We start from the raw sequence: 25,292 nt of genomic DNA, 5'->3' as shown, positions 1-25,292 counted from the left end.
TAAAGTTTAGAAGAAGGGTAGGTGTGGCTAAACCAAAGATAATGAAAGTTTCAGTTCTATCAGAGAAATAAAACTGATAGAACTGATAAAGAAGATAAAACAAACATAAGGGAGATCGGCCTGATGCTACGGAGAGACTTTCTGTGAAGCGTTAAAATATGGAGGGGATTTGCAAAGATGGGTAAGGGAAGAGATATAATGTATAATATAAAGCATGCTTAAAAATTATTTGAAAGTCAGACGTTGGCAACAGAAAATTATAACAGAGATATCAGGCATCAAGAGGATAGATTGTGTCTGTTTTAGGAAACTTGCGTTGTACCAGATAAATTAGTGTTTTGAGAGTAATGATTCATATGACCTTTGTAGAAACTCGCTTGATCAAAAGTACTTGACTGCTTTCAGTGCATTTCTTCCTGTGTGAATTAATGTTTTCTAAAGAGGGAAAAAAAAAATCTTGCTTTTGTCTTAAGATAGCATAAATTTTTGAAACTATTATTCATCATGTTTTTAGGGCTATATCCATGAAAATAAAAATGTGAAATCAGTCTCTTGTTTATAAGAGGAGGAGACTCTCTCCTATAAAGGAGGAGACTTTCTCCTCTTCGTGTTATGGTTGGCGTAAGGGAAAACTTTCTTACTTTTACATATTTATTGCGTTCCTGGTTTTTTGTGGTGATTTTCACAGAGGTGAATTTTCTTCTTTTCCAGAACCCTGTCAAGAAAATTCCAGATTCTCATGAAATTACACTCCAACATGGAACAAAGACAGTAAGTGATAATACATTTTCAGCACTTCATGGTTTTCTAGAACTGTCAGTCTATGAAATAAGTTAACAAATATTTATTATCAACTGAAGTTCAAAAAACAAATTTTTTTTCCTTAATCCATTATTTTAGTCTACGTCTTTTCTTTGTGCAACTGAAGAGTGTGTTTTAGGACCACCTCTTCAATTTCTTATAATAACCCAAATTTAGCTCCATCTGACTCATCTGTAGTCTCATATTCATCAGTTATACTTTCTGTAATTGTTAGAATTTCTCTTCTAGTCTAGACTTTCCTAATGTAGGGTCTAACCTAGACCTTTCTTTGGTCATGGATTTAAAAGAGAATGTTATTGTTGAAGTTTCTAAGACTTAGCAGCTGAGTACTTCAACTTCATTCTTCTTGAATCTTTCTGTGCCTTTTATGTACAATTCTCAGTTTCTTGAAACCTTGTCTTTCACTGCATCTTTTCTCCAGTAGTATCTGCAAATTTCTCCAATATTACCACCATCTCCTTTGCTGTCTTTTAAAAAACCGCTATCCAGGTTGGAACTATCATTTCCTTGCTCTGTATGTTTTATCTCTGAGTAATCTCATCTTCCAACACAAATTCAACTGCTTTTATGTGCTGATTGATAGAATGTTTTTATAGAGTGGAATTTTTTCTCTGGCCATGAATAGCTCTCAATCTATTCCCCAGTTCTTTCATCATGTTCTTCATTTGTCATTAAAAAAGACGCTACTGCTGTTTGCTCTCTTTGTTTTGGTCCATGACATAAGCTTTAATGAGAAAATAATATTAGAATCCCTTTTATTGTTATTACATTCATGTGAAAGCACTGTCAAGTGGTTAGTAGAAATCTTACTTGTCTCATTCATGAGAATTTTTTGGGGGAGGAGAAAATAGAGAAAGAAAAACAAGGCAAATATTTGAGGAAAATGCTTTTTTGTGAGGTTTTAAACAGTCTTAAGAAATGTGTATGGGTATGTTTCCCTTATTTTATATAATTAATATGATCACAGACTCACTAGTTTTACATTAAAAAATAGTAATAAATATTTAAAACAATAAAATTAAAATAACATATATAAAAATAAATCAAGCATTTATGAATTTATATTCTGAATTTTTAACAATTGATTTATTAGTATTTATCAGACATTTAAAAGGAGTTTTCTGGGAGTTTAAATTTAACAGGAAAGATGAATTTTTTTAATAAGCTTTCAGAAATATAATTTTTTTAGAAGAGTCAATTCACTAATTTGGCATCAAACTTTGTGATCTGTCTTGAAATGTGGAGACGTGACAAGGCTTACTCGTTTGCTTTATCATAGAGCTAGGCATACAGATGTAGAGGGAGAAGAGGAAAGAAGTAACAAGTGTGTTATAAGTGAAAATAGAATATTATTCTCTTTTGAGACCTGTAAAAGACCTGCATTGTATTACACTAAAACAGAGGGGATTTTTCTACATACAGTGCACGCAACTTCTTTGCTTACTAATTTCTATGAATACCGTTGGTCTTCAGAGTAGTGTACTAGTGCAAACCAGTTTCCCTGTCATGTGAAATACTTTAATACATTTCCTAACAAACTTTGTTAGGTAAAATGTTTTGAATTATACTTTGCTATATTAAATCCGTAAATCTTTTCATAGCTTCTTAAAGAATAAGCTCATGTTATTTATAACTAAAAAGCTTTTTAAAGTGGAATTTTCTTTTTGGGAAGATTTCTGAGGTATTTTGACTGCAGGAGAATGGAGCTGTCATCACCTACAACGGAGGTGAATTGTGATGTGGGGGTATATATAGAACAGTTTTGTTGGACTGGATGCAGTAGATGAAACATATCCTTGAAAAAAAGCACTCTTCTGTAGAAGGGATATATTTTTGGGAGGTTTTTTGGGGGGTTTTTTGTTTGTTAGTTTGTTTTAGAATAGTGAGGTTACTTGCCCGTGACCCTAGACACCCATAAGGATGGGAGCAACTCTGTATCTTGATTTTGGTGTTTCAACTCAGTGTTTTTAAATACAATCTTCTCCTTATGTTCATGGAGTGTACCATATTTCAGCTAAACTTATGTATCCCCTCTGTACCTCTTCAATCTAGTGAATGTGGATTTGATGATGACTCTATTCCTGTGCAGCTGAGAAGTCTCAGAAAAGATTTCCCAAGCTGGAGAGCCTTTCCAGAAACCTGATTAATTTCCTGGTTGTCTTGCTTATACAGTATAATAGGAGTTACTGTTCCCAGTGAAACTTCAGAGATATATGTATATTTTTTTCTCCTGGCACATTTTATACATAGGTGGGTACGAAAAAGAATATATAATCAGAAGTATTGTGAACATTTTGCTTTCTGTAACGTATCACAGCTGCTCCCTCATATAGTAGTTACTGTAGAATAGAACACTCGAGTATTCTGATTAATCTTGAGATGCCCAGTTTTTCTGCATGTCAGAAATCATGAATGAAGTGACTAGGGTTTAAAGTTTCCATTGGAGTAGTAAAAGAGGCATATATTCTTTTTTTGGAAACACAGAAGAGGTTACATCTGTTTTATTTGAAAATCAAGTAGTGGTGACATTATCACTACATGGAGTTTAATATGTTCTTAGGGATAGCACAAAGCATCACATTTAAATATTTCATTTAAGGAAGTAAAAAGAAAAATGTTGAACCTATTCATTGTTATGTATTTTTGGAGACACTGCATTAGGGCATTTGATCATCTTTTGCATTTTTTAGAATAATGACGTTTTAGACCTCATTCAGACCTCTTCTGTAAAAGATAAGATTTCTGCAAGTGAACACCTCTAAATTAGAATGCAGGACATTTGGATTGAGGAGTCAGTTGCCTGGTGAATAGGAGCTTCATTTCTACCACATCTTGGTTTTCTTAAAAGTACTATTTTCAAACTGTTTGCTATACAAGAGCATTGTATGTTTGAAATACTGTGAGGTGCCTGTGTTACAGAATCACAGAATATTCTGAGTTGGAGGGACCCACAAGTGTCATCGAGTCCAACCCCTGGCCTGCACAAGACCATCCAAGACTCTCCAAGAGTCACACCATGCGCCTGAGAGTATCATCCAAACATTTCTTGGACTCTGTCAGGCCTGGTGCTGTGACCACTTCCTGGGGAGCCTGTTCCAGTGCCCAACCACCCTCTGGGTGAAGAACCTTTTTCTAATATCCAAACTAAATCTCCCCTGACATAACTTCAGGCCATCATTCCTTTGGCTTCTGTCACTGGTCACCAGGGGGAAGAGATCAGTGCCTGCCCTTTCACTTTCCCTCATGAGGAAGCTGAGGAGTCTCCCCTCAGTATCCTCTACCCAGGTTGAACAGGTGACCTCAGTCCCTCCTCATATAGCTTCCTCTCTAGACTCTCCACATCCTTGTTGCCCTCTTTGGACACTCTCTAATAGCGTAATATATTTGTTACGTTGTGGTGCCCCAAAGTGCACAGAAGACTCGAGGTGAGGCTGCTCCAGTGCAGAGCAGAGTGGGACAAATCCCCTCCCTCGACTGGCTGGTGATGCTTTGCCTGATGCCACCCAGGACACAGTTGGCCCTTCTGGCTGCCAGGGCACTGCTGACTCAGATTGAACTTGCCATTGACCAGGACCCCACTTCCAGGTCCCTTTCCACTGTGCTGCTCTCCAGCCTCTCGTTTTCCAGTCTGTACACACAACTAGGGTTGCCCTGTCCCAGCAGAACCTAGCACTTGCCCTTGTTAAAGGTCATACAGTTTGTGACTGCCCATTGCCATTTGTCGAGGTATCTGCAGGTCCTCTTTGCCATGGGGAGAGTCAGCAGCTCCTCCCAATTTTGTATCATCTACAAATGTACGTAGTATTCGAGTCCTGATTATAAGTCATTAATGAAGATACCCAGGAGAACTGGGCCAAGGATGGAGCCCTGCAAATGCTGCTAGTGACAGGTCACCAGTCTGGTGTTACCCTATTCACTATTACCCTCTGTGCTCGACCCGTGAGCCAGTTGCTCACCCACCACATGATGTGTTTATCCAGCTGTGGGCTTGACATGTTGTCCAGAAGGATCCTATGAGAGACAGTATCAAAAGTTTTACTGAAATCCAAAAACGTGACGTCAACTGCCTTCCCTTGATCAAGGTGGGTTACCTTGTCATGAAGGGAACAGATTTGAAAAACAGGACTTTCCTCTCATGAAGCTGTGCTGGCTGTGACTGATGACTGTGTGGTCCATCAAATGTTTTTCAGTTCCTCCCAGAATAATATTTTCCATGATTTTACCCTGTAATTCTGGGGTCCTTCTTGCCATTCTTGAAAATCAGGACAATGTTCATTCACCAGGTTCCAACCAGCTGGGACCTCTCTGGATTCCCAAGACTGTTCAAAAATCATTGTGAGGGGTTTTGTGATGACATCAGACAACTCCTTAGGAATTCTGGGAAGAATCCCATCAGACTCCATAGATTTGTAGGATTGCAGCTGGAGCAGCAGATCCTGCACAATTTCAGTGTCAGCTGAGATCATTCTTGCAGTCATGGTCCTCCAGCTTGGGGCATTCCACCGCCTTTTGCCATTAATGTACTTGGAAAAACTCTTTTTATTGTCCCTCACATTTCTGACAGCTTCAATTCCAATTGAGCTTCTGCAGCACAGATTTTCTCTCTACAGTAACAAGCAGCATCTTTATATCCTTCCCATGTCACTTGACCTTGCTTCCACTGGGCATACACCTACCTCTTTTGCCTTATATCCAAGAGAAGATTCCTGTTCAGCCAAGCCAGCCTTCTGCCTTGCTTGTTTGACTTCTGACATTTGGAAATTGCTGCTCCTGTGCCCTTAGGAGGTGATGTTTAAAAAGGGACCAGCAGTGACCTTGTCAGGAGCAGCATGAAACTTAAGGAAAAGATGATTAAGAAGTGAGTCTCTTATAAAATAAGAAATAAGTAGGTGAACCTTTTCTATGTGAAACTGGAAAAAGAAGACTCAAAAGAAGCCCATGCTATTTCATTTAAGGGAAATCTAAATTTTAGCAAAGCAAATTGTCCATCTTCGAGAATATATTCTGTTCATACATGCTGTTTTTATTGGAACAGTTGTTTTCTTTAGGTTACTTTTTTAACTGGGCTATTTCATGCTAAATTCCATGTTTTAAAATGTGTTCTGTGGGAACTATTCAACAGTTTACGTAAGTTTTAGAAGTCTCCATAATACATTGTATATACTAAAGCTTAGAAAAAAAAAGTACAGTAGTAGACTGATATATCGTTGAGACAAGACTTTTTTGGTGGTACTTCTACATGTCTGCATTAAAACACAAGGACTGTCATTACTTTTCATATATATGTGTGAAGAAGATACCTACGTATAGATAAGCATCCATATGTGCAAGTTATTGTAATTTTTGTACCTGAGGTGTTTTTTTTGTTTTGTTTTGTTTTGTTTTTTTTTGGTAACACCTGAAGAATTGTAAAAAAAAAAATATTATAGAAAAAATAAAGAGCTTCAGTGATTATAATTTTTTTTTTTCTGTACAGGTTTCTGCTTTGGGGTTGGACCCTTCAGGTGCTCGTTTGATAACCGGTGGATATGACTATGATGTAAAATTTTGGGACTTTGCTGGAATGGATGCCTCTCTCCAAGCTTTTCGGTCACTCCAGCCTTGTGAATGGTAAGCTTGAAGACTGTCTTTTACACTTAAGAATGTACCTATGTTAAGCTCCTGGTAGAATGCACAAAAGCCTTGTAAGATAGCTTGTTTGAAAGGCTCTTGTACATACCACTGTATGTTTTGTAGTAAATGGAATGTGAACCTAGGAACTTGTCTATGTATGTCTTTTCATGCTTTTTCTGATGACTTGCATGTTTTCCCATTTTAGAAAGCTGCAGGTGAATTTGCAGATGAAATTTTTAATAGCACATCAGAAAATTACCCTCTCAAAGAGATACGTTTACTTTCATAGTTGTAACTGAAGTTATTAGAATACACTTTCTATAGTAGTCTGCTTATATAAAATTAATTAGGAAGAGAAGAAAGTTAAAGGAATTGACCCCTTTGTGGAGAGTCTCTCTAGTTGCTGTCAGGATTTCTGAGGGGGAGGGTGTTTTATCTAATTGTCACGAAGTCCTTTATTTCAGCACTGGTCCTTTGCATTACAGTGATCATTGAATAGCTACATAATGTGAAATACTGTCTTTTTTTAAAGAAAAGAAGCTATATATTTATTTACATTTACTTGTATATTTTTGCGTATGCTCATTAAAGAGAGTAATTTCCATTTTCTCCGTACTGTTCACTTGTAATTTAAAAACTGAAAAGAGTTCATTTGCTTATTCCAGAGAACTGGAATGCAGAACTCTCAGCAGTAGTGCACAGTGAACTTTCAGATAGATGCATTCATAAAATAAACCACATTTCTTTAGCAAGGTACTTTCTAATGTCTGAGAAATCTAGTGCACTTTATGCAATACTTTGGTATGCTTTAAAAAGGGATTGTAATTTATTATGCACGGAGTAAGTAGTACTTTGAATGTCTATTTTTAATCATTATTGTCTTCAAAAGCTACAGCCAAATTTTGGTCAGTTTGGATGGATAGAATGTGTACAACTGACTATAGATATGCCAAGAATCTAGAAAATGAAAGATGAGAAAAAATTAAGGTTCTTATCCTGAAGAGGAGCAAAATAGGAAGAAATTCTGCTCTGCTTCTGAAGTGTGAAAAATCAGGAAAATAAAAAGTGTGCTTTGATGCATTATGCAATTATAATCTCTTTGACAGACTTGACTTTTTGTAATAAACCAACAAATGGCACATTTACTTTGAAAACATAAGTAAACATGCCACTTTGAAAAAAAATAATAAAATAAAAGTCTCTAAATGTGAAATCACATTCAGACTTTTCTGGCATCAGTTTCCTTTACATGATTAGTTAGCAGGATATAAATGATATTTTCCTTCCCTCTGCCGTAACTGGGCAAAAAAAAAGAGGTGACAGTCTTTACTCCCACAGCAGGAGATGATTTTAATGAAACATTTTCAAACTGAGTAGAGAAGTGCATTTGAATTTAGTTGTACTTGGTAGCAATGGTATGACATAAATATAGTATAAAAACCACAAGCACACTGTACGTGACTGTCCCATCCTAAGTATAGCATGCAGAGAGCCCCTGGTGGTCTAGTGGTTAAGGACGCGGCGCTGTCACCGCAGAGACCCGGGTTCGATTCCCAGTCGGGGCCCCTCCCCGGGCAGATGGAGCTCGTTAGCCCGTAAGGCAATCCATCTATGTCCTGAGGACCTCGTGCCACCATCCAAGCTCGCTTGGCCCCGGCAGATGAACCTCAGGATTAAAGGGTGGGCTCAGTTCCGCGCACACTGTGTCTCACCTAAAAATTCCAATGCGCAGGCTGGAAGGTGTAAAGACCTTCCCCAGTTCTTTGTTCGTGAAGACTGGCCATTACATAGCTTGCAGAAAAATCAGCAACCTCCTTTTGGCAAAAAGTTAGGGTAGAGTTTGAGCTTAAAATGTATGTTGTCCCACTGTTCATTTAGTGTGCTACACGAATTCACAAGTATTTTTATATGTGTTCTTTGTGAAATTCTTGTGGTTTGGGTATGTGGATGTATAAATACAGTACATAAAACATAAATTGGAAACAATATTAAAAATAGAATTGACTGATATGTTACAAGTCTTATGTATTAATTTTGAGTTTTAAAAAATCTATTATTTAAGTACTATTTCTTTATCTTTTTGTAAACATAAAAATAGAACTATATCTAAATTTGCTGAAAAGATTCACATTCAAGAAAAAGTTCTTTGATGCTGACATTGAGGCATGCTGGTAAACACTATGGGGAATATTATATAACTTGCATCCAGGTATATATATATATCATTTAGTTACTTTTTTTTCACCACAGAGTTTATTGCAAGGAGTATTAGCATTCACAAACTTGAATTTGAAAAAATTCTGAGGAGTTCTGCTATGGAAATTTTAGGTATTAGCAGAAATCCAGATCTGGAGCCATAAATTTCATTTCATTTTAAGAATGAAAGAGCCTGAGATCCATATTGTCAAGGCTCCATTTTGTAGCATAATATCGGCTTACTCTGTAAATTTCTTCTTGGATTTGGGATGTAAAGTTAAAAAAAAAAGGAGCCTGACAAAAAACTAATACCTCCAACCACACTTCTGTGTTAAAGGCAAAAGCTAGTGTAAGACAAAGCTGTTACACGTGTAGAGAAAGTATTTATGTGTCCTGATTCTACCCATGCACGTAACTCTGTTCTGCAGGTCCTTACAGAAAGTGCTGTGCACATTTGGTGGCTTTAAATGAAAATGACTAGGATTAATGCTATTAAAAATAACTGTTTTTATAAGTTTCCGAAGATTTTTGCTATAGCATTAATAAGAACCAAAAATATTTTCTTAGAGAACTGCCTCTGCAGAGCCTCACTCTTGGTCATGCTCCAGTAAACATCTGAAAAGTGGTAACTTCTGGGACTTTGCAAATATTCTGCTAATAGATGCAATTTTTGGACATAATTTTAAGTGTCATATTGCACAGTCACGAAGGTGCTTGTTTTTTTTTTTTTTTTCCTTTAGGTAAAAGTTATGGAAATCTTGTCTCTCATGACAAGACTGATTTGGTAAATTATTGGTTGTGTTACATTGTGCTAGGTTCTGTAAAATCAGTTGGTTTTCCTTGTTAGGACAATATTGTTCTAATTATGATGAGTGCCATGTTAATGGTATTAATGTCTGTAGTTTTATTTTCAGCATTTCAGTGTCTGAAAACAGATTTTTCAGAAGAGCCTATGGACCTTTACATTTTGTGGATTCTTTCAGAAATCAGATGTTACTTCTGAGATGTTTGATCATATTTAGCAGTGAGATTCCCTTCTTACATGAGACATACATCAAGTGAAAGTAGTCTTTCAGTCTAGTTTTGAATGTTTATTTTTATTTCTTAGTTTTTCTTACATTTCAGCAGTGATAAGTGCAGAACATGAACCTGTGCCTTGGACTGTCTTTAGACAATTTCGGCATTGCAGTATGAGAAATATAATTATTGATAGTACCTGAAAAGTACTTAATTCTCCATGCAGTATTCAGATGGGGTTCATGAATGTTTGTGATTGGGCAAGAGCACTCTGAAGTAGAACTGAGGAAAATTTTTAATTCCTGAATTTGTTCTGCAAAAGCTGAATCTGATGGATTCCTTAATCTAGGTTTATCAGCCATCTGCAGAGAATATTCTGGACTTTAGGTATTGTTTCTGCTGTTTGAGTTTCTTTTCAGTTTCTTTCAGTGCCCTCTCTGAGCTTAATGTAGCTGGCCATCTGTCCCCTCTTCTGAGAAAGTATTCATTTTTGCTCTTGAGGATCAGGGTGCTTTTTCAGACATTGCCTGTGATCTATTTTGGAAATTCCCAGATTTGAGTGTCTCCTTTCTACCAAACATCAGAGTTTATAATGCTCCATCCAATTTGGCTGTCAGTTGGTATTACATAATAGGGTGCTTGAAGCAATTTCTGGCTTTTGAATTATAATGTAATCAGTTTTGCTAAACATTTTTTGAAAAAGAAACTTACACTTAGTTTACATTACTATGATCAGTGCAGAACTTTTAAAAGAAGTATTACAATGTTTTAAGTGTTTTGTGTAGTAACTCATGATTTGAGGCAAGATTTAACAGATAATAGGTAGTGCTGAGTCAATCGTGAAGTAATTACTGTGTAAGATTTGAAATGTTAAATTATAAAGTTACAAGTTGCATAGTTGGTTTTGTCGATCATCTGAATGTTACTGGTGGGAAATACTGTTTTAAAATAGTTTCCTGAAAGTTACTAGGATTCGAATGCACCTAGTAATGTTCTTAGCCAAAAGGGAGATATTTCTTTGGGGACGCTTTGGTTACCATGGGAATCCAAATCTAGATGGCAGATGCATTCCAGTCCTGCACTTGAGATTAATCTAGCTGCAGAGCTGAAGCATTAACATAAAGTAATGTTATGGTGCACATTCTTTTAATGTGCCAGGATATAAATTCTGGCAGGTGTGAAGTGGATAGACTGCTTTGCATTCTTTTCTGTCCTTGTAATGGAGTATAGGGGATCAAAGGGATATCTGCTTCAGATACAGCAAGAGCTGTGAACTTTGTTCATATAGCAGAATGATGAGAGAAGATGATAAAGCTGGAAATGGGCTTCTTGTTCATCAGTCAACTTTCCACTTTCAGTTTAATTTTGTCGTCTCATTATTATTCTGTGATTTCTGTCCTAGGTTTTCTCTGTCAACAGAAGATGAACATGAGAACATTGTCACCTAAGACATCATAGACTAGTCAGATTGTTATGTACTGTCATGTTTCCTGTGGTGATGATATATTTAACTTTATCTTACAGTTTGATGAAACTGAAGCCCTGAACATAGAAAAAGTTTCAAAAATGTTGGGCTATGACTAATTTCCTGGTGTACAATGTACAATGGATTTTAATGTATGACTACAACATCCCTTTATAGTAATTTATAAATTACTGTAATTCCACATTTTACTTTTGAAAAGATGAAAATAGATTTTCAGCCCTGAATAGGTAAATCTGACACATGCTATTTTTCGATTGGAGTTATAATAGCGTTCCTAAAGTTAAATATATTTGCCAGAAATTATATTTTAGGTTTTTGATGAGCTGTATGGTTGAAGGAAACATGACCCATGTGCACAGACAGAGGAATAAAAAGCTTTTTAATCCATTAATGTAAGATTTTTTGCCCCCACCTTTTTGATACAGGAGTGTACATGGGTCTGTTTCTGCAATATGTTTTCTCACCATTGACAGTGTTGTTTTACTGTCTACAGGAATGTTAACTGAAATGTTTTGGTTCTTTCTTTTTTTTTTTTCTTTTTTCTTTTTAGTCACCAAATCAAAGCCTTGCAGTATAGCAGCACAGGAGATGTCATTCTCGTTGTCTCTGGTAACTCTCAGGCAAAAGTTCTTGACAGAGATGGCTTCCCAGTAATGGAATGCATAAAAGGAGACCAGTACATTGTGGATATGACAAACACAAAGGTAAAGTAAAAAATAATTGAATGCCAGAAGCCTGCCCTTTCTCTAGGGTGTGATAGTCTCATGTATTGGTACATGCTGGAAGCTGTGGGACCTTTGGCCATGGAGGTTTGGAAGACCCAGCTGGACAAAGCCGTAGCTGACCTGATCTGGTGGTGGCTGTGATCTGTCTTTGAGCAGGAGGTTGACCCAGATGAACTGTAGAGGTGCCTTCCAGCTAATGTTACTGTGATGCTAGAACAAATTCATCTGTTATAAAGTGTATCCTGCAAAAGTTGTCAGCTTTCCCCATAGCCTTGTCTAACCAATATTAAAAAGACACAACAAAGCCAAAAAACAAAGAAAGCACCCAGCTATCGATCTGGTTCAGACTCTTGCTTTCTTGTACCCTCCATTCTTTTTTGCTGAGTCTAGACCCCTTTCAAGGCAGGGGTTGGAAGTGGTTGTTCGGTTGCATGCCCTGAGTGTAAGACTTATAAGCAACAATGTGTGTATTTTCAGTGCTAGTTAAAAGTGCAGATGGAGAAGGGTTCGTTCATAGTTTTGAAGTACTTTAACCACAGTTGATTGTGTTTTGACCACTTTGCCCTTGTATTTCCACAAACTGTGATACAAGGGTTCTGTTTATCTAGATGATTTCAATTCAGGTCAGTTTCTTAAATAGCTTAAGCCTAAAAAGTAGTGATAAAATCTACTGCTTAAACTCATGATAAAGTTGATTTATTTATTACTTGTAAAATGTATTGCCAAAGAACTAGGCTAAATGGTGTTTTGCCTAAAGCTTTTCTTGTCAGATGACTATTTCTTTTGGCTAGTAATACATATATAAACCCATCAAATACTAACATCTGCTTTAGTTCTTGTTTGCTTAAAAACAACTCACATTTTCTTTTTCTTGTAAATGTCTAGAATTCCAGTGTATTGTGGTCCAACAGTCAAAATGCTAAAATATTTGTTATAATGCCTCATTAACTTCTCAGTATTTCTCTCCACATTCGTGCTTAAAACAAACTGAAGTGATTCCAGCATTGTAGGAGTAGTTTCCAAATTTCTCTTTGAACATAGTCAATCAGCATGTGCCTGTACTTCAAAGAAGTAAAGCCAACTGGACAATATATAATTCAGTAATGTGGTTATATTCATAGTCACCATAATGACAGTTGATTACTTTCCATAAAATCCTTAACTTCTGTTTTTCCGATGCTAGTGAACTGCACCTGACTAGTCACTTTGCAGCTTTAATATTTTATGAAAAGTTCACCTGAGGTTAAATCCATCTTGACTCTGGAATTCTGTTTCCTATGTTTTCCTGAACAAGAGCTTTGGCTAGTTTGGATTTACATTGAGTATGTGTATTGTATCACCCTGGTTGTTATTGTTATTCCTGTTATATTTCTGTAGCTTGAAAAAATTTGTGTGACACTATATTGATGCCTATTTTTTCATCCTTTCTCTGCATTACAATTCTCCCAAGAAAAAAAGAAGTACGATTCTGTACCATTTTCAGAACGAAAAAGTACAAGCTTTCAAGAATGTCAGGGTTTTTCTAATTCAGAAATGAAAGGAAGCACGGATGAAATGGATAGAGTACATAAAATCTGTTAAATCATTGTGATGTCAGTGAGAAGGTCCCTCAGCTTTCATATGATTCCATTTCAAGGATTTGGAGTAAAATTTATAAAACCTTGTAAGACAGTTTACAAATCCTTGTAAGACCTTTTTGTGTTTATTTTCATAGGGTCACACAGCAATGCTCAATTCAGGCTGTTGGCATCCAAAAATAAAGGAAGAATTTTTGACATGTTCTAATGATGGGTAAGTCGTGAGGTCTGTGTTTGTCAGTGGTTTTTGAGAGGCTTGTTTAGCTTTTGTGGTTTTTTTTTACTGTGCCCTAATTTGCTTTAAATATCATTCTTTTTAATCTTGAGCAAGTGCTCAGGACAATGCTAGGTGAGATCTTGAAGCAAATATACTTCTTTTTCCTCCAAATAATAAATGTATTTTATCTGTATTATTTTAGTTCCATAATTCAAAATTACTTTTAATGATATTTCATGAAAGTTCATAGTTAATTGTTTTTACAAAAATTTGTGGACATACCCAGTATTTTTTTGGAGCAGAATAATTCCTTTGGAGACACTCAGTATAGCTGAATTCACTAGGAAGATTGAGTATTTCAATTAGAATTCAAGTGGAATTCAAGTTTCATGTTAAGTGTAATTGAATATTTGATGGATGTTGTTTGAAAAGTGTCAAACAGACTGTTGGAAATTATTTTGTGGCTTAAGCCTTGATCTTTGTGGTTAGAATCAAACAGCAAAATGTCACTGTGGCAAATGCATTAATTAAGTTACTGCAGCTCTTAGTAGCAAGTTCATTAATAATTTTTTTACTGATGTTTCAAATATGCAAGCTCCTTTACACCAGAGTGACAGAGAGGGGAAGGATTGAATTTCTCCACTAATGTATCTGTAGTGTAGTCCACTCTAAACAGAAGACTTCAGTTCTCAATTACTTTAAATAATAGATTTGGGGTTTTTTCCCCCAAATAATTGGAAATTAATAGGAAAATTCAGTTTCTGATAAGACTGTAGGAGAAACAAAAACGGAATAAATACTACATTGTGCTTTATGGGGAAGTTAATTGTAAAAATACACTTAAGCCAACTATATATTTTTTCCAGCTTGTAGACACAAAGATATTACTTCCATAGTAGAAAATATTATTATTAAATGCTATAATCCCTACTTTAAGCAGTTTGTTGATATTTTGAATATGGCTAGACATTAGTACAGTTTCTTTATTAGGTTGAATAAGTTTGTAGATCATGAAAAACAAATGAAGACATTATAAATTATAAAGATTGCCTAATTTTGTCCTGTCTAAACAAGTTCCAAACTAATATAACAAATGGGGATTCAGTACATCCCTGATGCTTGAATTGAATTGTCAGTTGAAATGGTCTGGTCAAGTAAGTGAAATCCAGATAACCACTACTATAATGGCCAGTCTCTTCGCGATCGAAGAACCGGGGAAGGTCTTTACACCTTCCAGCCTGCGCATTGGATTTTTTAGGTGAGACACAGTGTGCGCAGAACTGAGCCCACCCTTTAATCCTGGGGTTCATCTGCCGGGGCCAAGCACGCTTGGACAGTGGCAGCGAGGTCCTCAGGACGTAGATGGATTGCCTTACAGGGCTAACGAGCTCCATCTGCCCAGGGAGTGTCCTAACCGGGAATCGAACCCAGATCTCAGCGTTGACAACGCTGTGGTTTAGCCACTGCATCACCAGGGACACTCATCACTACTATAAGTGGCTGCATAATTGCATTTTCAGAGACATTACATGGCTGACATTACAAAAAAAGTATTTTACACCCATTGCATTTTACTTCGAGCTTGTGACAAGTCTTCCCAGAATTTGGATATGTCATGTGAAAAGAAATAATTTGGATTGCTTAATTTGCAAAACAGGTCTTAAAAGTTAAAAACAGTATTCCATCTGTGAAAAACTACAAAGTCTCCAAAGTTTGATTAGTAATTCCTCTCAAGACTGGAGCTGTAAACTAGAAATTAAAAGAATAGTGCCAGTGGGAAGGGACTACAATGATCATCCAACTGCCAGACCAATACAGGACTGTCCAGACGTTAAAGCCTGTTACTAAGGGCATTAATTGTATTACTGGCAATCAGCCACCTCTCTAGGAAGCCTGTTCCACTGTGTGACCACCCTCTCAGGAAAGAGAGGCAGTTTCTCATCTATGAGTTTGGAAGGTGCTGAAAATAATGGTTGAAGCATGTCTGTCATGCCCCTCGAGGCACACTGAATGGCAGTGTCTGAGGCTGAAGGAGAAGGGAGCACATGAGGAACATCAATGTACTGTTCAACCTTAACCTGTGTGTTCTGTGCTTCTAGATAACATTTGCACCTCCTCTAGGGAAAACACTAATTCATAAACTGAATATTAGAACTGTTTGCAAGTTGTGGACTGTATTTTATCAGATTCCTCTAGCATTTGTATTGTCTGTCTCTTTAGTTGAATGGTTGTCACCTGCACACAGCTGAAAAATAAAGTAAGGAAAGAAAATTGTGTTTTCTGGGTGGCATATTGAAAGCAAGAATTTTCATGATGCATAAAGAAGTTAGAAAGCAAAGTTTGCAAGTAGCCTTGTGGTGTCAAATGAGAATAATGCACATTTTAAATGTATTTCAAGTAAATTCTTTAAAAATATTTCAAAGACATATTTCTTTTTTATGTTAACATGCTATAACTCAAATATTCACTTAGGGGTAGTCTTTATATGTATTTGACAGTTTCTTTTGATTCCAGGTGATAAAGGCTGTAGTAGTAGCCTGAACTAAAAAGTAATTCAAATGAAGGCTCTAGAATTGCTGTTATAAATGAAATATTTTGAGGGATGGTCTGTTTCTTGTGATTTTTTTTTTGTGTGTGTCATTCAAATTTGCTGTACATTTAGAAAAATTCCAGAAGCAGGTTTTGATGATAATGTATTCTAATTTCTGGTTTAGTAAGCTATTCGTACATTTATTACTTCAGACTGCAGATATATGGGTTACCAGCAGGGAGTCTCAGTGCGTTTTGTATGACTGTTCAAGGACATGATTTTGAAGTCAGAAAAGACTCCATAAGAAAAAGACTCAGTTCCTTCAGACTCCTGTGTGCGACAAATAGAAGCTGGTCAGCTTGCACACTGAAGTGAGCCAGAGTTTAAACCTGACAGTTACAGAATCAGTCTGAAAACTCCTCTTGTTAACTTGTGTAAGTTCATGCCCATCTATGTGGTTGTTGGTGAACACATGAAACTCACACTAGTTCACTTCACTTTATTTTCCTTGAAAATATTCCTCATGACAGTTTGTTAAAACATGTAATACTGTACTTTCTTTTTTTTCATGTTATGGTCACGTTTTGGTTTGGGGTTTTTTTAAAGTTTTATTTTTAAACAAATAGTTTGACTGTTCTGGAATTGGAGATGAATAATAATTTTCTTGGGCTTTTACAGGTTGTTAGGAGTTTATTAGGTTTTAGTTGCAGAAGGAAGTAAAATATTTGTTAGTTCATTAAGTAGTCTGGTATTAAAGTGTTTGGATGAATAACACTAACCTAGAGATTTACGTAAGTAGTTGTTTGAGTGTATTTTTTAACTAGGTTAAACTTTATGCATATATTCTCATATTCTCAGTGCTCCAACTTTACAATATTTCAAGTGATTAGAAGAAAATTGTATTAAAAGACAAACATAGAAATACAATTGTGGACTGCAGTAATTCCTTAAAAGTTTGCATTACAGGTGCGATAATTTCAATTTTAGTTAATTTAAAACTAATTAATTCATATCAACTGGTCACTTTTAGAACATTCATGCAAAACTTTTTCTTGCACAAACTATCTTTTCATTTATGGCTATTATTGCCTAGGACTTTAAATACTCCACAAGTATTCCTGAACAATCAGTCCCTTTTAATTACATGTACTCCTTGCCATTCTAGATAAAGTTCAGATATAGTGTGTGATCAACACTATCTTTGTTTTTCCTATAATTCCTTTACCACATTATTCAGGCTTATTTGGAACATACATTTATGAAGGCAAGAATCTTTCAGTTTATCAGCAATATGTTGAGTAAATCTACAGAACTGCATTAAAGGTGATTGTAACAGAAATGCCAACATTAATGCGTTGCCTAAAAGTGGAAGAAAATTTTGGAAATGGGAAAGACTTTAAAAATTGCTTTTCTCTCTGGAAATACACCTGAGCAGAGTGACCTAATAAAGTACCCTGTTTTAAGACACAACTAACTCTATGTTTATATTGTTCCAAAATATCAGTTGACTTCTATGTTAAAACAAAGAAGGAAGAGGAAGCGGATAATGTTGTTTTTGTTATTTGGATATTTTCTTATCACAAATGTGATAGGTAGTGCTGTATGAATAAGCAAGAGAGGTCAGTGATATTAAATGTTCCAGAACAGGTGTTCTATGTCCCTACTCTCATATATTTTTTCCTTTTAGAAGCAGAGTTGCAGCCAAACTTGAAATTTAGCAGTCATGAACTTCGTGATTTGTCATTGCTGCTAGGGTTGTGGTTGCTTAACAGCTGGTTTACTGTAAAGAATTCCTCTCACAAGTCTTCTCTTTCTCACCCTCTAGTAAGTTAAAATAAAAATACTCTTTAAAAGGTATCTTAGAGAGTATTTACTGCCATCACCAAGTGACCTCTGTAGTAAGTTTTTTAGGGACAACTTCAATGTAGACCTGTCTCTAATTAAATAGATGGAATTATTTCAGTGAAGTAGCTTTAAATCTTCAGAAATTTAGTTCTGAATTTAAGGGAAAATTTAATTCTTAGTCTTTTGTCAAATACGTTTCAAACAAGCAGTTATTCTGTTCTATGGAATATGCACTTAAAATTCTCTTTTAGTCATATACTGTTGCTTAGTAAATATTCTTGTGTCTTAATTAAAGATATTTCTGCCACTTGTGTGAAGTAGAGTCAGTGATGACGACAGAGAGTGTTCAGGAAGTAGAAGTGAACAGATGCTTAAAATCCTTTTATTCAGATTTAAAATTATAAACTATTTGACAAAGTCAGCTTAGCTACCTTTTTAATGAAATGGATGACAGTAAGCTTAATTAAATTTGCAAATATGATTTGTAGTTTCAAGCTTGCAAAATATAGTTAAAGAAGGACAAGTACTTTGTGTAACATAGATGTGTAACTCCTTTAGGATGTCTGTTATGTCCTAGGCACTACTTGTGGCTTTTGAGATTTGATGTGTCTTAGTGAACACTGCTGTTTTATGATGACTTTTGTCTCAGCTACCTTTCGGTTTTCATATCTTAACTAATTCCATCCTATTAACCTGGTTTGGATCTAGAATACCTGCTGTCTTGTGTCCCTCTCATTAGCTGTCTTGTTTCAGTCTCTGTAGGTGGCAGCTATCAGTGTACGAGTTCTCCATCATGACCACTGTTTTCTAGCTTTTATTAAGCCCAGAACGGCATAAAAGATTGATAACTTGGCAGAGAAGATATTTGAGCAAGGTCTGAAATAGTACTGCTGAAGATGGCCAGGAATCAGTTTTACTGCCCATGGAACAGGCAGTTACACTTACTTGCACAGTGCTCTTCAGCTTGTCTTGAACTGGCAAGCTTTTTTCAGCCCAAATGACTCTATTTTCTTTTAATTGATGAAGCCTGTGCCCCATAAGCTTAAGAGCCGAATTACCTACTATAGTTCACGTGCTTGCTCCTTAGATTTTTTTTTTCATGGTAGTATGTTCTCAGGAGAGCATGAGGTTTGGTATCTCCAGCCTGCTTGGCTGTGCACTGTGAAGGACAGCTCCACTGGCTGTGAAGGTGGGATTGTATGGCATTTTTCCTGGATTTATAGAATCTAACCTTCAGGTTGCATACTGTCTGCTCACTCCAGGCTGACAGCTGCTCAGCCTAACTGATTATGCTTCAAGTGAATGTGGCCCTCAAGTTTGAACTCTGTTAAGGCCCAAACAGCTTGGCTGTCAATTGAAGAACTGAATCTATGATTTTACTTTTCTTGAATGTTTTTACGTATCAGTAATACTGTGCATATGATACATAGGTGAGAGTAGTATCCGGACTGGGGCGATTCAGTGGAAGTGTAGTTATATTGTCTTGTGGTTATGCAGAATTGAGAGATTTTTTTTGTGAAATATGTACTTGAAGAAATATGATGATAAAGCTTGTTACGTATACTGTCCTTTTGTATAAAAGCAGCAAACTGCAACACTGAAGAAGGCTTTCGAATAAATATTCCTAGTCCTAACGCCTTCAGTGTTTGAAACATTTTATGTGTAATAAAAACAATTACCACTGATCAGTCTGCAGCTTTGAAAACTGCTGAGAATAGTAAGATAGCAGTGCCAAAGCTACCACCAAGATGTTTGTATAAACTTCTGTTAGAACCTAGGCTTCAGCACTGCATCTGTCTTCACAGATTTGAAAGCTGGTTGGAAAAAAACATACTTGAGAATAATTACTAGTGTTTTACCTTCATCTGGGGGACCATTTAAAGGTCTTTGTTTAATTGCAAAGTCTTTTGTGCAGTTTCTAGATTTTGTGCAGTTTTTAGATTTACATCGTGCACACTATAGAGTGTAGAACCTGCTTTGCAGTTGAAAGTAATTACTCACCAAAAAGGTCACCCTGAATTACATCTAGTCACATCATACTGCTTTATAGGATAGTGAATGCAAATAACATGGTGAAACAACTGAATTTGTCAGAGGAGTAGCATGACTTGGGCTTGCATCCTAGGAAAAAAGTAACTCTCACTAAGTCATTTCAAGCACACATATTTATAGGTGTGCATACACATACATACTCACTTAATGTGAAATATTTCATATGAAGATGGAATTCTGAAGTTTGAAAATGTTCCTTCAAGATTTTATGAGATACTTTTATTCCCAGTGCAATTTTACGGTTTAGGCAAATTTTCAGAATTAATTTAGAGCAAAAAGAATACAGTTATTTGGTTTATTTTTAGTCATACCAAGGTGAAGTTTTTTATTACGGCAAGAAACCTGAAAGTGGTTTTGTGTGTCAGATGAAAATATGCATTAAAAAAATTGGTTGGTTTATCTGGCAAGCACAGAATTTAAATATTCACAGTACTTTAGTTCTTTTTGATCAGTTTGCTGCTTTTAGAACTGTACAGTGAGTAGAGCAAGAAGGGACAGTCTTTTCAAAGGCTTTTGCTAGGCAATAGCAATGTTCTTACCTTGTCATGGAAAGGTAGGAGTTTGCTTCTTTTATCCCAGAACACATTATGTTTCACTTCTCACCTGTACTGTGAACTATCTGTGTTATATGGATAAGCTTTCCCTGTGGCTTCTTGCCTAACACCTTTCTCTCAAAATGAAGCAGATTGGAAAAACTTTACTATTACACCTTTTCCAATCTTAGCTCACTTTGACTGAGAGAATACTTTTGAGTAGCTCTGTCAACAGATCCGTGGGGTAACTTCTGGCAGAATAGAAGTGATGGGAGCCTGCAATTTTAATATTTCCATCAGCTCAGCTTGGTATCAGATAGGGAAGAAGACAGGAATTTGCTGTTTTAAAACTGATAGGAAACTTCCCATGGTTTTGGGCCATATACAGGTTGTTGAGCAAATTCTTCCATCGTGGTTTGTTCCCTAAGTATCTTTCACTGGCAATTTCCTCTCCTGTCTTCTCCCATGAGGAATCTGTTACATCTTTTATTGTATAAGGATGAAATCATTTCTTCTCGAATATTCACTGCTAATTTTAACCTATAACTCAATTTAAAGGACTGTTTTCTTAAGAGATATATATCTTATTTGAATGACCAGAATTCTCAGATTATTCTAGTAATAATCGAAGTACAATAGACTTAGTAAACTAAAATGTCTTTGTTTGATGTGAGAAAGTGAAGTAGAGTAGACAAGAATTTATTTTGGCACATTTGCTTACGAAGATAAAATATGTATTCTATCTAAGAAAATAAAATTAAATTGACATGATTAATGTTCAAATATGATTCTGTATTAAAGCTACATAGTTATGACTGATGATAGTTAATACCCCATAGATCAAAACTCTGTGAAAATATTTGCTTTGTGATTTTTGACGTTAAGAATTGCAGGTAATTTCTTTGCTTGAGTAGTGAAATTTAAAATTGTTCCTCTTATCAGGGTCTTTGTGTTATGTAAGTATATGCTTCAGTTAAAATCCCACTGGTAAGTTACTTGTTTAGGGAGGTATGTTGGGTGTTTTTTTATTTTTTATGTAACGAATTATAACAGTCTGAAGTTGCATTTCTCACTTGGTAGTCTTTTCAAAAGTGCATAGTTTCACTGGATGATGACGATGATGATGATGATGATGATGAAAAAGCCTGGGAAAGCTTTCAGTCCAGAAAATTCTGTTTAAGGCTGATAAATCCCATTTCGCAAGTAGGATAGAATATCATGGAAGTTCTGTATGGGTTTTTGTGAAAGAAGCTTCTCTTGTTTATTTAACCGAGCCTTTTATAAACTTTTGTGTAGTAACCATTAGTAAGTTATAAGCAGTAAATTACATTCCTAAATCTGTTGAAATTTTTTCTGTTAATTCCAACAAGTTTTGTTTCTGACTTTTAAAGGATTAGTCTTGTAAATACATGTGAGATATTTGTCATCTATCAGCTGGGTTAGCTAATAGGAAGAGATCTTAAAACTGATAATCTGAAGTAATCAAAACAACATGTCCCTAATGCAATTTCTTAAGATTGAACTATTGCCTCAAAACTTCTGTATTTTTATAAATTATTTTAATTAAAGTAGATTTTATCAGAGAAGGTGTTAATCTATTTCTATTAAGACCTGAACACTAAGTTTTAGTCACTGATTCTGAAAGCAGGTTTGTTGGTGAACTGGGTGTAAACAACAGCACAGGAAGTCATATATGAAGAATATTTTCAATATTAGACCCATTTCCTGAAAGATATAGGGTTAATTTTATATAAGCTCTTAGTACAAAAGTATGGAGAAGTAGATACACATCTTTTAAAAATCCAGACACACTAAGATTCAACTTTTACTAATGATAAAGATGTTAATATTTTTTTCAGCAATTTTTACCATTGAGTTCCAGTGTTAGGAATCTAAAAAGGATGGTAAAAGACATTGAAAACAAAAAATGTCAGAGAAGTATCCTGAAACTTGATTTAATTCGAGAAGATTCAAGAACTGAGTAATTTTCAGTTTATTGAATAGGATATTAAGAGACTTGGCAATAGCAAAGAAATATTAAAACAGAGATAAAATGTCCAGAAATTTCTTTAAACTGTTGAAAACAAAACTCAATGCAGTAATTGAAAGTTAGCAAGGTTTGAATAGTAGAAAGTATTTCTTTTGTCAACAGAAGTATTACGTGATGACTATTGAGGAAGTAAATTCTTTACCATTTGTAGCTTTCACACAGAAATTGTCGATGTAATTTCAGTTTCAATGATCAGGCAAAACAGAAGGTCAAAAAGCACTATTTAATAAGACTGAGATTGGAATAGGCATGTAGGTATCTCAGTGATAAAAACTGATGAAACTGTGCATATAACTTAGCTGCTTATAGATGAGAGTTTGAGGTTGAGCTGTAAGTTACTCAGAGGATAGGAGGAAGTCCATACGTAGTCCTTCTGAGGATGGCAGAACTGTCCATGTGGACCTGCAGGTAAGATATGGATCAAATAGTTGTTACTGTAGCGCATTAATTAAGACTTCTTTTCTTTTTTGATTGTGTGATTTTTTCCTCAGAATTAGTCCATCTTCACAGTTTTTTTTAACCAATTCCTCATTGACTTTTTAGCTGATTTCCCTCCCCTCTTACTGTCTCTCAGTCATTCTCCAGTAGATCATTTTACAGTCCTTTTATGGCAATAATGGTGATTTTTTTAAGCTAATATTAGTGTTCAGGTATTTGCTAATAAAGCTTTATATTAAATGTATTTCTCTTGAGAGGGATTAATTTGGTTTTGGAAACCCTTCTTCTGCTTGAAATGTTTCCAGATCTGTGATTTGTGAAATCTTCCGTTTGCTAGGACAGAAAACATCTGATCGATAGTCTCCAGTTTAGCTCATTAATGGTAGTGGAAACTTCTACTCAGCTAATCTCTACAATTAAGATCCACATTCATTGGTGTCTGTGTGATTTAGAACATGCTGGCAAACATTTCAGTCTCCTGAGGTTGAACTTTTGGTGAGATAAGATGCAGATCTTCTTTTGTCATCGTAAACTTACTATACGATATACATTCCTCTCTTAAAAATAAATAATTTATTTATACTCATTTGTAGCTTCCTTCTGTTGTGTAGTTCACAGTGAATTAAAGCATAGCAGAGTAACAGGTACTGAAGAGATTCAGAGAAGAAAAAGGTGCCTTCCCTTTTTTGGTGTTAAACATTTAAGCTTTAAAAATTAATTAATCCTATCAACATGTTTAATATAAAACCTAGCAAATAATTTAACTTCAGACAGATCTGGTTTGAGATAAAATTTAGCTTTAGAACTCTTTTCATAGTGTCTTTTAAAAAAACCCCAAACAATCTATTTTTTCATCCAAGGTATAATTCTGAAAACAGATTTACTGGTCTGTATTTACTGGTCTATATATACATCCCAGTATTTGTTTATTCACAGCATGAATTGCTTTACCCTTGTAATTTTTTTTGTTAATTTTTCAAGAATACTGAGTGAGTATTGTGCCTCTGGAAAAATTATCTCTGGAGACTTGTTTGTAATACAAGAGTGCCTTCATCAAAAAAGTGCTGTTATCTCAGACCTGTGAAGTAATTCTCACTGCACTGGCATAGTAGTTTGCTTTTTGTCTTGACACGTGTAAAGGTGTGAAGTCCATTACTGATACATGAGGATGGCTTCTCCTAGACTAACTTATCTATTTATAGGTACATATGCAGTGCAGAGCTGATTAAGAGAGCACAGCAAATGAGCAGGCCTGGTTAAGAAGAGTTTGAGTAATGACTGTACTGGCCCTTGCTGAAAGCTGTATGTTTACAAAAGGGTTAGTAAAGCTATTTTTGTCTTTATAAACCATGTGCGTTTACATTAATATTTTTCTGAAGTTTTTCTTGATTGAAATGTTAGCTGTTGCAATAAGATATGCAGTCAATTGTAAGAGCTTACATTTTAGGGTTATTTCAACTGACATTTTTACTGCATAACTTCTCTTTTAAAGGGTACACACAGTTTCAGGTAGATTATCTTAGGAATTAAAAATTTAAATCAAAAGAGAAACTTCTTGCAATGCAGAGAAAATGGGGGAGCAAAGCACAATAAATTATGCCAGCTCTTTTTTCTCATTTATTTAAGCACTGTGCTTTGATCCTCCAATTTTGTTTTGAGGGTTTGCCCCTAGTCTCATACATTTATTGCAAGTCTAGATCAGGGTTTGGAGGTTTTTTAATGATAACTGTAGAATTTTTGACAGCTTCTAAGTTTATTGTACAAGAATTAGGGGAAGCTCATTCTGTTAGTCAGTGTAAGAGAAACAGATAAAAAAGGGAGGGGATCGCCCAGTGGTGATGGATCATAAATTAACATTTTGTAATTTCTTCACAGTAGTTTGCACTTATATCTGGTGTGTGTTTAAATGCAGTAACTTTAGTAAATGTGAAAGTTTTCATGTTGTTTATGTGCAAAGAGCAGATATGATACAACAATACTTTTTTTCTCTCATTTAGAATGGAGATTACATGCTTTCAATCAAGATGGTTCATCTTTTTTAGTTATATGAACTGTGTGGCAGCTTAGGAATTTCTAGGTTGGGCTGTCTAAAATCAGTCGTAGTTTTTGGGTCTAAACAACTGGTCATAGGCATGTGCAAGAGATTTAGACATCTCCTGCACTTCTGAAAACTGAGTTATCTTTCTGCAAA

The 25,292-nt window shown here is 35.5% G+C and overlaps 1 protein-coding gene across 1 annotated transcript in view; it reads left to right on the top strand.

Annotated features, from left to right (window-relative positions):
• Window positions 1-25,292, top strand: part of WDR70 (WD repeat domain 70) — a 129,729-nt gene that overhangs the window by 31,450 nt on the left and 72,987 nt on the right. Inside the window, exons 6-9 of the mRNA XM_027878707.1 lie at window positions 712-771; window positions 6,299-6,432; window positions 11,685-11,838; window positions 13,574-13,650. Coding sequence (XP_027734508.1) covers window positions 712-771; window positions 6,299-6,432; window positions 11,685-11,838; window positions 13,574-13,650 — 425 coding nt within the window. The remainder of the gene's footprint in view (window positions 1-711; window positions 772-6,298; window positions 6,433-11,684; window positions 11,839-13,573; window positions 13,651-25,292) is intronic.

This window comes from Empidonax traillii, unplaced genomic scaffold (assembly GCF_003031625.1).
Source record: "Empidonax traillii isolate 1590-97213 ecotype Southwest subspecies unplaced genomic scaffold, ASM303162v1 scaffold44:size1908036, whole genome shotgun sequence".
In the NCBI taxonomy this organism is placed as follows: domain Eukaryota; kingdom Metazoa; phylum Chordata; class Aves; order Passeriformes; family Tyrannidae; genus Empidonax; species Empidonax traillii.
Note: the sequence above shows the minus strand (reverse complement) of the source record. Positions and strands in the feature narration are given on the sequence as shown.